The sequence below is a fragment of the Mangifera indica genome, chromosome 11, assembly GCF_011075055.1.
Source record: "Mangifera indica cultivar Alphonso chromosome 11, CATAS_Mindica_2.1, whole genome shotgun sequence".
NCBI classification, from domain to species: Eukaryota; Viridiplantae; Streptophyta; class Magnoliopsida; order Sapindales; family Anacardiaceae; genus Mangifera; species Mangifera indica.
In genome coordinates, this window is record NC_058147.1 from 3,013,175 (window position 1) to 3,029,894 (window position 16,720).

Below are 16,720 nucleotides of genomic sequence, written 5' to 3' on the forward strand. Positions count from 1 at the left end.
GCAATATGGTAACTTCAGTCTCTACACATGTATTAGAGTTCATTTTTCATTTAATTGCATTCAATTGCGGATGAAAAAGTATAATTTGAACATTTAACGGATGTGGTTTGGGCTAAACCTTGGGCCTTTGGGTAAGAAAAATTAGTTACTTATGTATTAATTATTAGTGTGTTCAGCGTAGGCATGTCAAGGCCTAGACCCTTGAAAATGCATGCAGCGTCTGGACTGACGCGCTGACCCAGCCCAAAAAAATTAAAATAATGAATAAATCATTCATATATATATATATATATGACGAGTTGAGCTGCTAATTGATCCATTAAAAGGCTCACACGAACACGATGAGTGTGCCAAATTCACATATAATGTGTGCCGGTAAATAATTGAATAATTTTAAATTAAAAATAAAATAATTTTTAATTATATGATAATTTATTATATATATATTTATTTATGTATTTAAAAGTAGATATACATAATATTATTAATATAAATTATTATTATGTTTGATTAAAATTAATAAATATAAATAATTATTATGTTTAGTTCAAGGTAATAAAATAACACTAAAATATTATTTTACTTAAATATTTTTAGATATAATTATTTTAAAAATATTATTTATATCATTTGTTATATTGATTGAAGGTGAAAATATTTTAATCTAAAAAATTATACGAATTAAATTATACGAATTAAATTATGACAAAATCAAAATTATTTTACCAATTTTTTAATACCTAATCTAGATGTGATAATCAAATTACTTCTATACTATCTATCATATTATCCTTAATAATAAAATATTACTAAAATTTTTTATTTCTTGATAAATTAAATAAAATAATAAGATAATAAAAAATATATTACTAGAATAATCTTTAATTATACTAACCAAATGTCCTCTTAACGTTAAGATATAAAAAGAATATTGGAATACAAATAATATATTACTGGTTAATAAAGGGGGAATAACTATTCTCCACTTGTCTTTTTAATTTGTTTGAATGATACAATCCCATTCTTGAATATTAAGTGATATTTTTTTCACACTTCTTTCAATTTAGATGTTGGTTTTTATTGGTTAAATAATATTTTGCTAGTTCAAATAACTATATCATATTATTTATATCAATTACACTTTTTAAATTAAATATCTTTACTTTTTTTTGTCTCTTAATTTTTGTCTCTTGCTTTCTTAGTTTTTTCGTATATCAAAAAATGTTCTTTTTAGGTAGGGTTGACGGTGACAATAACAATAGTATTGTTTGGAGTTGGTGTGTAATTGCATGGTGGATGCCATTTACTAACCATTATAGGTTGCGAAAAGTGGTTTTTGGTTTATGATGGTGAAAGGGTGTGTGGTGATTGGTGATGGTAGAAGTATTGTGTGGGTGATAGGTGTTAGTGGTGATGGTGGTGGGGTGTGGTGTTGACAATGTGTGGATATTATTGGTTTTATTAGTATAAAATATTAGTAGTAATGGTAGTGGTAATGATATTAGTAACAAGTTAATTAAGAGGAAGTTGGAAGAAGCGAAGGAAGAAGAAAACCTTCCATTTCATTTCATTAGATCAACCCACACTTAACTCAATGATCAAACAAATAAGCAAGATGAATCTAATCTATACTACACAATTATGAAATTATGACTCAATTATATAGAGGTAGGCAATGCTCTTTTGTAAAAAAAAAAAAAAAAAAAAGAGAGAGAGAGAGAGAGAGGGACAAGACAAAAGGTTAATTGATAAACTAAGCAAAACCCAATTTTGTACATGTAAGAAAACACCTAAGGGTGCGTTTGGTTGGTGATTTTTAAAATTACCTTGGTAATTTATCTTTTATTCCTTTGTTTGGTTTGTCAGTAATAAAAGATTACAGTAATCTTCTATTACCAATGCTGACGTGGCAGGTAATATAGGTGGTAATCTGATTACCACCTTCACCTTAGGTATTTAAAGATTACTGGGGTAATCTTGAGTTTATTATAGAAAAATTATTATGTATTAATTTTTTAAGATCAAAATAAATTTATTTTTAATTAATATGACAAATAATATAAAAAATATTTAAAAATAATTATATTCAAGGACATTTAAGTAAAATAATTTACTAGTAATCTTTTATTACCTTTAACCAAACACAATAATTATTTATACCTATCAAATTTTATCAAACATAGTAATCATTTATACCCAGTAATCTTTTAAGTAATCTATCTTCAAAGTAATCTTTCTATTTTAGTAATCAAATATTACCCAAACCAAACGCCCCCTAAAAGTTACTAGAAAAACCAAAAAGAATGAAGTTCCAATCATTTGGTGGGTGAAAGTCCTAAAGTGGCAATGGCAATGGCAATGGTAGGGCATCGATGGTGGACTAGTGACAGTGGTAGTGCAAAGAGAAAGATCAACAAAAGCCCAAAAAGAAATAAACTCTAATCTCTACTTGTGGGATGAAATACAGAGAAAAAAAGTCTACAAACAAAACGGCGAGAATTCATTTTATTAAAAATAAAACAAACCCTAATCTATCACAGTTTTACACAACTCTGACACAAGCATTGATAAGTATTTTTAGCTTTAGTGGAATGTAGCCATAATCCTTCTAGGTTTTATAAAGGCCAAACAACTATTTCCCACCTAAACTATGTTGAATTGTCAAAGTTCCCCACATTAACTATGAAAATACTGTTTATCCACCCATGAACAGTTAAAATTAACGGTGGTAAGAGTAAAATCATCATTTTTTCTATAATATTAAAAATAAACTAAAATAGAATCTATTTTTGCCCCCTAAACTTTAAAAACTATAATTTTCCCCTAGCCTAAGTTTTAAAAAATGACAATTTCACCTTAGGGTTTCGTTTTGAAATCTCCGACAACATCTCCAGCTCCATTGCCGATGGTCTCTCCTTCCTAAAGCATCCTCTCCTTCCGACGATCTCTTTTCTCTCATTTGGATGCTCGATCGGCATAGGAGAAGCCTTGGGAGACGAAGAACTTCGTCAGGAAAGATGATCGTCTTCCCAGAGGTCTTCTTCTGGAGACACCTAAAAGTTGTCGTTTCGTCGGAGATTTCAAAACGAAACCCTAGAGTGAAACTGTCATTTTTTAAAATTTAGGCTGGAAGAAACTTTTAGTTTTTAAAGTTTAGGATGACAAAAAGAGATAAAATTTTCAAATGTTAGGGTTCTGTTAAATTTAACCGGGCATGGGTGGCTAAACGGTATTTTCATAGTTAATGGGGAAACTTTAACAATAGAGCATAGTTTGGGTGGAAAATAGTCCTTTGGCCTTTTATAAACTAAGCGTGATCCTACAGGTTTACAGAAGTGCAATTTGACACATATACCAACATATTGTGAAAGAAGACGAAGATGAAAGTTAAAAAATAAAAAAGAAGATTAAATTATGGTAATTTGCAATTACATTCATTTTAATAACTCATTTTTTTGGTTATTTTAATGTTGCTATAAAAGTGTAAAAGTAATTAAACTTATCACAATACTATTTATACTTTAAAAGTTTATAATTAAATTTTTGTTTTTCACGTTATTTTCATGAAACTTAATGAAATTTAATAGCACAGCATGATGAAAGTTGGGAAAATATCTTTTTAATTAAAGTTCAAGGGTGAGAAACCGCCATTAACCTCAAAACAGATGGAAATCATTCAGCCGTTACTAAATGCCACATTAATTTGACCGTTTCCTCCCCCACAGATTTTGTCATTTTCAACAAAAAGAGACCCACAAATGACGTTGAGAACTCGAGAATACATTAATATCCAGCATATTACATTACAAAAGACAGCCCAATTTTGCAGGTAGCCTGTCAAGGTGCCACTAAACTCAACGTTATTGGACTTAATGTTTTTAAAATCAGACTGATAATTAAATTAATTATCTTATTAATTTATAATTTGATTAGTTTAATTAATTTAATTTATTATCAAATTATAATGAATAAATTTTATTTAAAATTTTATAAAAAAATAAAATCAATCAAGATACTCACACTAATAAAGACTAGAATATATCATTTTTAAAGAGTAACAATTATTTATTTGATTTCAATAAAATAATTAAAATAAAAAAGTCTCAATCTTATAATATAGAAAAAAATATAATTTTATAAATTATTGCGTGTAAATGATATTTCAATATATATAAGATACTTTTTTTTATTTTTTATTTTATTTTTGAACTTATTTTTTCTTATAAACCTTCAAAAATTCATTCAATCTAATAAAAAATAATCAAATTATTTAAAAATAATTAAAATTTTTAAAAATATTCAAAATTTTGATCAAATCCAATCAAACCTTATTTTTTGAATGATGCATTTGATCAAATCTAGTTTTTGATTGGGTTTTACTGGTTCAATTAAAAAATTACTTTTTTATATTAATTGGGTTGGACTGAAAGTCGGTTTTTAGTTCAATCGATTGAATCAATTAATTTGGTTCGATTTTAAAATCATTGATCGAATCAAAAAGTTCCTAGAAAGTTTTTTCTTTTTTTTTTCTCTTAAGTGCCCTTCAGATTCTGGAGTTTGGATGTAAATTGACGCAAAGTTATTAAATTGGAAAGGCAAGGAAGAATCTATCAGTGGCTGATAAGTCACATATTCACGGGCAGGCAATCACAGACTCACCAAACCATGCTATTATATGTGGTCTATTTATTCAGTTCTAAGGTTATATCATGCCTATAAATATATTGTACAAGATTATTCGTGGAGACTGAGTCGTTACCTTAAGCTCTACACTGAAACGAAAACAACTGGCAACCATCGGAGAAAAAGACTGGAAGAAAAGAGGTGCTATTTTTGCGTATGTGAAGTCATATTCTACCCAGGCTATTTTAGATTCTTAGCTTGTATGGTTGTGGCATGCAGTGAGAGACAGAATGAAGGGGGAAGAGCTTGCGTGTTTTCACTGAATTAAATTGCAGTGTCACAGTGTCATCAAGCAGCATGGGGACACATATTTATTGCATATGTGAATTTAGTCTACTAAACGACTGTTACCTCTATCTGCAAAGGCCAAAGTACTATCACAATCATATTTATGAAATTTAAGAAATCTAAAATTCTATCCATAAGTTATCTTCATTGATTCTAGATGAATTGATAAAGACGTATCGATTCATCTATATCGATGAAGCCTCATTGATTCTAGAAGAATTGATGAAGATGTTAAAAGAATTGATGAATACGTGTTTTTTGAAAGTGCTAGAAAAATAAAGGGTGATCAAAGATTCATAGGTTTAAACGTTGTCTCTGGTGACGAAAAAGTGTTTAAAAAATAAACCCTAAATTTTTTTAAAAAAATACCATTTTTAAAAATTAAGAAAACTTTAAAAATAAGTAAAGTTGTAAATTTTTAACAATTAAAAAAAATATAATAAATTTAACACATTTTTAATATTATTAATAAAATAAAAATTTTATCTCAATTTTTTTAATAATAATTAATCTATAAATAATATTTTAAAATTTTAAACTTCGTGAATTTGATTTCAAGAATAGGTCAAAATTTGAGTGGAAAATAGTTCCTTGGCCGTCTGCAAATTCTGTACATTTATCTTCATCACATTCAGTGGAAGCGAGAGATTGAAATGAATGTGGACTTTCAGAAATTTTTCTTGGGAAGGGTTAAAACGGTTGAAAATACTGCAGGTTTATTATTAAAGGCCCAGCACTTACGCATGCCAGCATGCATATACCTGGAACAAATTAATTATATTTAAATTAATAATGAAATCCAAATTATTGTATCATGTCAAGTCAAGCCAACCGGTAATATACGTAAACCAAACCTTCTTGAAAAGCAATTAGATGCCTGGCGCTCAGCAAAAAATTGGAATTTTTGATAATGACAAATCAATCAGCTTGACTATGTTCATTATTCATGGTGGATTTTGTCTGTTTACCATTTTGGCGCGTTCTCTCTCTCTCTCAGCTGGACAATGTTATTGTGATGGCCTTTACGTAAATTTTATTTTGGTAAAATATAAAAGAGATAATCTGGTGATATTCTATCTGTACATTTTATATTATTTAGAGGTAAAAAATTTGATTAATTGAATAATTTATAAATTTTTTAAATTATTAAAACATATTTTAAATTATAAAGTTAGACTCTATATTTAAAATAAATAATATCTTGATAATAAATCAGATAATTAGACCTTTTTAGGATTGAGATCAAATTGTTACAGTTCACAATAATAATTTAATAAGCAATTGGTCTATTATTTATAATTTATAATTGCTTTTAAATGGATACAACCAACAACCACACCTCTGTAATCCTATCCAAATAATTAGTTGCAGGCATCTCCAAACTCCATCACCAGCTGCATTTTTAATTTATATAATCTTTGATTGGTCTACTTCTTCTGCGAAAGTTCCTATGTGTTGTCTGTGCTCAGACTTGTGACTACGATAGGACTTTTCACCAGATGTTTACCTACAATGTCAGCCCACAGGAGATAACCAAAATTTACTACGTCTTCCATCTGTGTTGGACCTTCTATGATCAGCTTGAAGCTTTGCTTCTCATATTTTTCTTTGAAAACCAACTTATCAGGAATGACATTCACTTTGAACCCTTTTGTTGTAATTACTGTAGCGGAGTAAGTTGATATTCCCTCTCCAACATTGGTCACTGTTCTTTTAAATTCTTGCACTGTGCTCTTCTGTCCGGATTTTGAGTCATTTCCGGGGTAAAAAGCAATAAAAGACGGATAGTTTATATCCAAAGATGACACAGAACAATTGGTTGAAGATGACCTTGTGATTGTCTGAATTTGCTTCATGGTGAAGTTTAATGCACAAAGAAGACTAACATATTCTTCCAATGTTGCATCATAAATAAGGCCAGGGTCTAATGCATTGTTCGGATTGATTTGGCCAGCTCCCATGGCTAGAGGACTGGCAGGTTCGTTATGAAAAGCAGCGTCTTTAATAGGAGTGTTTGTGTTATCAATGGAATCTGATGTGGTCATGATGGCTGATCGAATGGCTGCAGGGCTCCATTCTGGGTGTACTCCCTTCAAAAGTGCTGCTATTCCTGCTGCATGTGGGCATGCCATGGATGTCCCTGAAAGCAAATTGAATTTACTAAACAGAAGCTCCGAATTCACCACAGTCACTGGAGTTTTGTCAGGCCATGCAGCCAACACTAAATCCCCAGGAGCCATAATATCAGGCTTCAAGACAAGTGGGCAGCTCGGGGATGGCCCTCTAGAGCTGTAGCTAGTAACAAGTGGCGCTGGTTTTACACCCAAATCTGTCTTTTGAAACTCTATGCTTGCTTTTGGGTCTGAGTTGCTCTTTATGTAGTTTATGATAATGTCAGCATTTTTCGGATTCATGAATATTGCTGGAAATGAGGTTTGCAAGAAGAATTCCAAGTCATCGGAATCTGATATGAAGACACCTGCAGCGACTTTAGCGTTGCGAATGTTCTCTACTTGGTCGCTAAGGGAATCATTCTTGTCTTGGCACACAACAATCTTAATTCCAACTTTCTTTAATTCATTCAAATTGAGACAGTCATCCATGAAAACAATTGGGACTTGGCTTAACACATTCCTCGGATATAAAGAGGAGCCCTTGATTTGAACTCCACTTCCTAGAGTTAAAATAGCGCCAAATTCACGATCCATTGTGCCAGCAGCGACAGTGAGGACCCAGGGTATGCCATTGTGTAGGGACTTAAAGAATGGCCCTCGGTTTCCAGCTGAAGTAGAGACAAAAATATTCTTCTCAATGGCTGCAAATGTGGCTATGGCAAGGGGGTCTTCATACAGAGCTAACCCATCCAAGCCCAATGACATGGACAAAACATCAACACCATCAATAATTGCCTGATCAATCGCAGCGATTATGTCAGAAATGACACCACCTCCATCCCAAATGGCCTTATACATGGCCACTCGTGCCTGTGGAGCCATGCCAGTTGCAGTTCCTGCGGCATAATCAAAGTATGATGCACCTTCAACAGGACTGCCAGCTGCTGTGGATGAAGTGTGCGTTCCATGTCCGTCTGTGTCACGAGTAGAATTCATGGATATGGTGATATTGGGGTAGTGGGCAATCAGGCCTCTGTTAAAAAAACGAGCACCAATGAGCTTCTTGTTGCACAATGAGGAGTTGAACTGGGTGCCAGTCTCGCATTCTCCTTTCCATCTTGATGGAATTTCTGTCATTGCTCTGTCATTAAAGCTTTCGCTTTCTGGCCAAACCCCTGTGTCGATCACCCCAATTATAACATCTTGGCCGTATTTTGATTCTGGCCATAGCCCCGATTTCGATGTAAGGCCAATGAACTGAGATGAATGTGTTGTGTCTAGCTTAACAGGTAAGTCTCTAACGGACGAAATATAGCCTGGAGAGGTTTTCAAGACCTCAAGCTCAGCAGGAGTGAGACTTGCACTAAAACCATTGATAACATGACTATAACTGTAGAGCAGTTTGGAAGAGGATAAAATACTGCTGCGGTTATTGGTGTCAACTCTAACAGTTGTAGAGACAGATTGAAGAGTGGCTGAGTACCAGTGATGTTGGGCTGAGAAGGCTTTTGGCATAGCCGATAAGTCCATGTAGACAATATAATTATCGGGCTCTGATGCGGAGATGAGGTGTAAGATAAGGATCAAGGAAAACCAACCATACAAGGCAAGTTTATGAGTAGCCATGGAGGAGAATTAGCTAGAAAGTTGGGTGGTTTTTGAAAACCATCTTGAAATTGGTTCGCTTATATAGAGTAGAGAAGTATGGGAACCTCAAGAAATCCTGGAGTTCATTATTTTTCCATATGCTATCTAGTTATGGGACCATATAATAAATGCCGGAATTTTTACTCTCAACAAATATGGTTTTTTCCTCAAGTTATTGAAATTTTTACCACTATTTTATTCCGTATATATAAAAATATCACCTATCCTAAAACTTTCACAAATATATCACAACAGTAATCACCTTCCCTAAAATACCCCTCTTCAATCTTTCATGCACAAATTCTCTCTCTTCTTCTCTGTAACTTTTTTTTCTCTTCTTCCTCTTCTTCCAAAATGATAAAGGAATCATGTAAAAAATAAAATAAATATTTTAAAAATTAAAAAAACTGAAAAAAAATAGATTTCAAATTAAAAATTCTTTACTGAAAAAAATTAAAAAGGTTGATAGAAAAAAAATCTGGAAAAAAAACTGATAGGCAGACCTATAAAATTTTATTCTATAAATTTTAGTTTTTCGCTTTAATAAATAAGATAGATATTTAATTAAAAAAACAGAAAAAAAAATTAAAAAGGGCTGGCATGGGTTGGCCACACGCCAACCCTTTTTAATTTTTGAAGGTTGACGTTAACGCCTCTAAAAAAGAATTAAAACAGGCAAAAGGTTGGCGTCCTTTGCCTGTTTTAATATAATATAATTATATTATAATTATATTATAATTATATTATAATATAATATAATATTTTATATATAATATAATATTAATATTAATATTATAATATATATTATTAAATAATATTATTAATATAATATAATATTATATTATATATTATAATAATATCATAATATATTATATTATATTATATATTATAATAATATCATAATAATATTATAATATATTTTATATTATATTAATATAATATTATATATATTATTATAATATTATATTATATATAAAATGTTATTATTTTGAAGGGTTTTTGGACTACTTATTTGTTCAAAAGTGTTTTCGCAAGTTTTGGATGCTTTATATCTGAGGGGTGTTTTGACAATTTTAGGGTTTTGTTTTCGGTACAGTTATTGCGCCAATAACGAAATGATTAAAGAGGGGACGATTCATGTGAACCAAAAATGCCAAAGTTGAATTTTAGCTTTTGAAAAGCTAGATGAGGAAAGCTTTACTTTTGGCACCACAAATTTTGGAGATGTACTTTAAGTCATTGCAATGGGAAATTAATTAAAATAAGCAATCAGTTTATCACGTAAACATTTTTTGATAAGAATTCTTAACTTTTTGCTTTTTAAGCAAATCATATTTTTCATTCTAAAAATACCCCTCATCTTATATTTCAATGTTTACAGTAGTATTCATAATAGCTTTCGCAGATTAATTTCTTATATTTCAGAAGATACTTATTAAGCTTAATTTTTCTATAATAAATAAGATTAATTTTTTATATAATAATTGACTCTTATATACTTTTATACAATTACAAAATGATGAATATACTATGTGTTTTCTCAAAATGGTATATTTTTTCAAGCGGGTGCGAAAATATGCAAAATGGTGCGTGAAAGGGTGCGGGTACATGGAAGGGTGCGACAATTTAGAAAGGATATATAAAACGGTAAGGGTAAGGGTGCGGGTGCATGAAAGGGTGCAGGTGCGTGGAAAGGTACAACAATTTGGAATGGGTGGGTGAAGGGGTGAGGGAAGGGATGCGGGTGCGTGAGGGGGTGCAGCTGCAGATGCGTTGAAGGGTGCAGGTGCATAGAATATAAAAAATGTATATTATATTGGGTGTGGGAAATGCAAAGGGGTTTGCATTTCCCACACCCCTTTATATATATAAAGGGGTGTGGTCGCACCCGTTTATATATAATATATTATATATTTTATATATATAATATATATTATATTATATTATTATTACATACCTTTTTATATTTTCACACACTATTTCATAGTTTCACGCATCCTTTCATATTTTACCCACCCTTTACATTTTCATACATCCTTTCACAGTTTTACACACTCTTTTATACTTTCATGTACCCCTTCACAGTTTATGCACCCCTTTATAATTTCAGGCACCCCTTCATAGTTTCATGCACCCTTTTTATACTTTCACACACCTTTTCAAAATTGTCGCACCATTCCCCGCACTCGCACCCTTTCACACACCATTTCCAAATTGTCGCACCTTTCCACATAGCCGTACCCTTTCAAACGTGTTGCACCTTCCACGTACCCCTTCAGCGTTGTTGCACCCTTCTACACACCCGCACCCTGTCACACACCATTTCGCACATTTTCGCACCCGCTTGGAAAAATACACCATTTTGAGAAACGCTCGATATATCCATTATTTTGTAATTGTATAAAAGTGTATAATAATCAATTATTATATAAAAAATTAATCTTATTCATTACAGAAAAATTAAACTTAATACGTATCCTCTGAAATATAAGAGATTAATCTGCAAAAGCTGTTGTGAACACTACTATAAATGCTGAGTTATAAGATGAGGGCTATTTTTGGAATGAAAAATATGGTTTGCTTAAAAAGGCAAAAACTAAGAATTTTTGCCAAAAAAGGTTACGTAGCAAACTGGCTGCCTATTTTAATTAATTTTCCCATTGCAATGCTTCGATGTTGGGATTAGTGAAATGTTAAGTGGAAAGACCAAGTTCATTACTTTTTTAATGGGAAGCTTAATGATGTGAGACAAAGGGAATCACCAAGTTTATCACTTTTTTTAATGGGAAGCTTGATGACGCGAGGCAAAGATAATCTATTTATGATATTGTGTTTAGATTTTAGAGCATTGGAGGCACTATTATCCCTTGGAGGAATTTGTTTTGTATTTTGATCATGAGGCTTTGAAGCACATTAACGGACAACACAAACTTAATTCAAGACATGTTGAATGGGTAGAAATCATATAGGTCTTCACCTTTGCCGTCAAACATAAATTGGGTGTTCTTAATTGAGTAATCAATGTGTTGAACATGTAACATTCCTTATTTTTTACAATGAAAGTATGAGTATTAGGGTTCGATACATTTAGGGATCTTTATTGTTATGATCCTTATTTCATGAGTGACATTTGGGAGAAAGTGCAATGATAGGGAAAAGTCTATATGAGATCATAAAGTGTTGTTATTTAATCACTCATTTGGACGTAACACCATTGTTGATTGTCAACAATTTAGTTTCGATGCCAATGAGCAAGCCAAATTAATTAGGAAGTTACTTACACGGGTCCATAACCATATTATTAGGTAGAATAACCAATGGAACCATTGGACTAATAAACATCATAAACAAATCATTTCAAACTGAGGGACTTGATGTGGGTTCACCTTTGGAGGGAGCATTTTCCAATAAACAAATTTGGGAAGTTGAAGCTTAAAACCGATAGATCATTCAAAGTTCTAGAGTATATCGATGACAATGTCTATAAGATTGAGTTACTAGGTGAGTATAACATTTTTAATACTTTTGATATTATAGATTTAACACCATACCATACTCATGAGTTGAAAAATAACACATAAAAAAAACATATAATAAACCTAGATTTGAGATCGAATCTTTCTCTAGTGGGGGAGGATGATGCAAGGCACTCTAGGATGAATAGTTTTGACAATTTTAAAAGGCAATAATCTTCGACTTGACACTCTAAATGGCCAAATGGAAAAACTCATGGCTTTTCCATAAGAATAGTCATTTTTTAGCCTTTCAAAGTTGTTTCAAGGAGGGCTTTTACATGATTTTATATTTTAAACGTGTTTTCACAAGTTTTTAGATAGTTCGTATCTTAGGGGTTTTATAAAATTTTTGTTTTATTTTTTTTCTTATATTTTTTGGAATATATTGTAGTACAAAGTAATTGCTCCAAAACAAAATCAAGGGCCATTCTGGAAATTGATTACTCTTTCTAATAACATAGAAATTGATACCTTACAGAATCTTTAAAAAAGAACAGACCTGAAGTTTGAGGAATCTATCAATCTAAACATCCTGTCGCTGTAGTTCACTATCAGTGTCATCACTGATGAGTGACAAAATAGCCGAGTCAGCAGAAGAAGCCATTCCTGTATTGTCAAGTGACAAACCTAATCCAGTTGACACAGGTCGTGCTTGCAAGAGATCAACCGATGAAATCTGCGAATTGTTCTCCAAAAAATCCTGTTCCTTTAATTTTTTCCGCTTTGGTTCCCAACTGTAGTTCCACTGCAAATCTACTCCTCCATCACTACCGTCTGTTGCATTGACAGGACCAGGAGCAAACCCAACAACATGAACTAGAATAAAAACAAACACATCATACCAAAGTTCGTAAGATTAACCATATATTAAACTCATCTAGAAATTCTTTCTGTAAAATGAATTTGCTTCACTTAGAAAATGAAATACTCAGCTGAAACGTTTCCTTTTTTCTTACGGACATGTGAGAAAAGCAAACGATAAACTATACAGCTCGATTAAGCCAAAAGCAAATTTCAAAACCTAACTAAGTTGTTTTTCTTTCATCTGTTTAATATTCTTGGAAACTACATAAATGGATTATACAACGCCTTCACTTCAATTTTTGTCTATTATATTTTCCTAATTATTATCAATCATCAAACGGAGTATGGTGAGAGGAAGAAACTTACAGGGAGGAATATATGGAGGATGCTGAGACTGATCCGGTAGATTATTTGCTGTGTTGTAATAAGCTACCGAAGGCGAAATCTGACCGTCGATTGAATATAAGTTCCTGAAAATCAAAAACAAAAACCACAAAATAGGGTTTAGGAAAAAGAAAAAAAAGAAAAATGTTTCCAAATTCAAAACATAATTACCTGAAATTTTTTGAGTGTTGTTGTGGCTGAGTTTGCTGGTAGTGTTGCTGAAAATGGTGTTGATGTAGAGCCATTGTGAGACTTCAGAAACAAGTCTAGAGAGACGGGGGAAGAAAGACTAGAGAAATGAATTCTGTCATTTAGGAGACAGGAGAGTTGGCCGCTGGCAGATATTCTTCTTATTTACAATTCACCGCCGATATTGTTTCTAAATTATTTTTTGACCTAAACGGCGCTTCAAGAAAGTTGAAAGCAATCTTTTATAGACCATGACATAACATTGATATAATAAAAGTAGACCTGGCCATGGTTCATGAACCGACGATTTTAGTTCTGAACCGTTGATTTACGGTTCAAAAAAATAAGAATCCTAAACTGTAATTGTTATAGGACGGTTCATAATCGATTTGAAATCAACATTAAACTGTCGATTCTGATTCATGACCTCGATTTATTTTTTTAATTAATAATTATAATAATTAAGAATAAATTTTTTTTAAAAAAGCTTAGACTTAATTTTTCAATTAAACTTTTTACATATCCTCTTGAGATTTGGAATAATAAAAGCCTACGTAATTCTATTTATTATTTTTTATAATTAATTTTATTTATCATCTATTATTATTATTTTTTTCATTATCTTTCATAATTAATTATATAATTTATTTTATTTATTATCAAAAAATAATAAATAAAACTATGTAAATTTTGATTCTTCTAAATCTTAAAAGAATAATTAATTATGACATTGTATAATAGAAAAATAATAATAATAAAATTATAGAAATTAAAATTAGAATTGATAAAAATAAAGAGAGAATTTAATTAAATTTGAGATAATTTGATTGAAGGATTGAGAGAGTATTAAGAATGGAGATAATGAGAAATGAGAGATTGGAAAGATTGAATAATATTTATAAGTAAAATTTTTTATTAAAGAATTAAAAAAACAAGCCAAACAGTGTCATGTTTTAGACATATGCTGGGGAAACAGTAGCCACGTTTTAAACATTTGCAGGGACCTCCCCTGCAAATGTTTTAAAGCAAATGTTTTGAAAAAAAACGGTTCACGCCAATTTTTTTAAATTAAAAAATAAAAAAACCGATTTATGAATTTTTTGAACCGTCGGTTCATGAATCGGTTATGAACCGATGGTTCTATGGTTCAAAAATATTAAAATCGGAACCAAACCGTCAAAATCCAGTTTTGATTCCTGTTTATACCAGTTCCGATTTTGACCAGGCCAATTCACAAGCCAAACCGGCTCGCAGCCAGGACTAAATAAAAGGGTTCATTTAGGTCAATTGATCATCGAATCAGTTTGACTAGCGATGAGAGTGACATACAATTTATTTATATAAACATTAATAACAATATTTAAAACAACTTTTTTATTTAATTATTAAATATGACTAAAAAAAAAGTCTCCCTTCATCTCCATCACTACTCACACATAACTTGCTCTCATTTAGGGTTCAATATAATAATCTTTGTTTTTTATTCTCCATCTCAAACTATCTTCCTCTCCTTTTCAAATTATTCCAGGGAAAAATTGAAAAATAACAAATTAATATGAGTATTTCAATAACTTTTCCTATCTTAAATAATTATTAACAAAAGTCAAACAAATAAGGGCAATATGGTAACTTCAGTCTCTACACATGTATTAGAGTTCATTTTTCCATTTAATTGCATTCAATTGCGGATGAAAAGTATAATTTGAACATTTGACGGATGTGGTTTGGGCTAAACCTTGGCCCTTTGGGTAAGAAAATTAGTTACTTCTGTATTAATTATTAGTGTGTTCAGCGTAGGCATGTCAAGGCCCGGCCCCTTGAAAATGCATGGGGGGTCCGGACTGACGCGCTAACCCCGCCCAAAAAAATTAAAATAAGATCCATTAAAAGGCTCACAGGAGCAGGATGAGTGTGCCAAATTCACATATGATGTGTGTCAGTAAATAATTGAATAATTTTAAATTAAAAAATAATTTTTTATTATATAATAACATATTATATATACATTTATTTATATATTCAAAAGTGAATATACATAGTATTATTGATATAAACTATTATTATGTTTGATTAAAATTGATAAATATAAATAATTATTATATGATAATACATCATATGTACATTTATTTATGTATTCAAAAGTAGGTATACATAATATTATTGATATAAACTATTATTATGTTTGATTAAAATTGATAAATATAAATAATTATTATGTTTGGTTAAATGTAATAAAATAATACTAAAATACTATTTTACTTAAATATTTTTGAGTATAATTATTTTTAAAATATTTTTTATATTATTTGTTATATTGATTGAAGGTGAAAATATTTTAATCTAAAAAATGATAAGAATTAAATTATGACAAAATTAAAATTATTTACCTATTTTTTAATACCTAATTTAGATATGATACTTAAATTACTTCTATATTATCTATCATATTATCTTTAATAATAAGATATTACTGAAAATTTTTATTACTTGATAAACTAAATAAAATAATATGATAATAAAAAATAAATTATCAAAATAATATTTAATTAAACTAACCAAATGTCCTCTTAACGTTAAGAAATAAAAAGAATATTGAAACACAAATAGTATATTACTGTAAAATAATGGTATGAAGTACTTATGAATGAAGGTCATGTTATCTTATTCGACAATTGTATATACAAGGAGATAGACAATACCAAAAAAGTACATCAAATTAGAAAGCATGATAAGAAGAAGTATACTTTTACTCGTTAATAAAGGGGAAATAACTATTTTCCACTCGTCTTTTTAATTTGTTTGAATGATACAATCCCATTCTTGAATATTAAAAGTGATATTTTTTTCACACTTCTTTCAATTTAGATGTTGGTTTTTATTGGTTAAATGATATTTTGTTAGTTCAAATAATTATATCATATGGTTTATATCAATTACACTCTTTAAATCAAATATCTTCACGTTTTTTCGTCTCCTCATTTTTTAATTTTTTTGTATATAAAAAAATGTTCTTTTTAGATAGAGTTGATGGTGACAATAACAATGGTATTGTTTGGAGTTGGTGTGTAGTTGCATGGTGGATGCCATTTACTAACC

General features: G+C 30.5%; 2 protein-coding genes across 2 annotated transcripts; both read right to left on the bottom strand.

The window, feature by feature from the left end:
- Positions 1-6,237: 6,237 nt before the first annotated feature.
- On the bottom strand, positions 6,238-8,855 carry LOC123229139 (subtilisin-like protease SBT3). Its single transcript, XM_044654749.1, has one exon. The coding sequence runs from the start codon at positions 8,709-8,711 to the stop codon at positions 6,420-6,422; it is 2,292 nt and encodes a 763-aa protein (XP_044510684.1). The 5' UTR covers positions 8,712-8,855; the 3' UTR covers positions 6,238-6,419.
- Positions 8,856-12,648: 3,793 nt separating this feature from the next.
- Positions 12,649-13,784, bottom strand: LOC123230070. The gene is made up of 3 exons (XM_044656172.1): positions 13,607-13,784; positions 13,418-13,521; positions 12,649-13,063 (listed from the first exon to the last, which is right to left on the bottom strand). The coding sequence occupies exons 1-3, from the start codon at positions 13,678-13,680 to the stop codon at positions 12,771-12,773; spliced, it is 471 nt and encodes a 156-aa protein (XP_044512107.1). The 5' UTR covers positions 13,681-13,784; the 3' UTR covers positions 12,649-12,770.
- Positions 13,785-16,720: the final 2,936 nt, after the last annotated feature.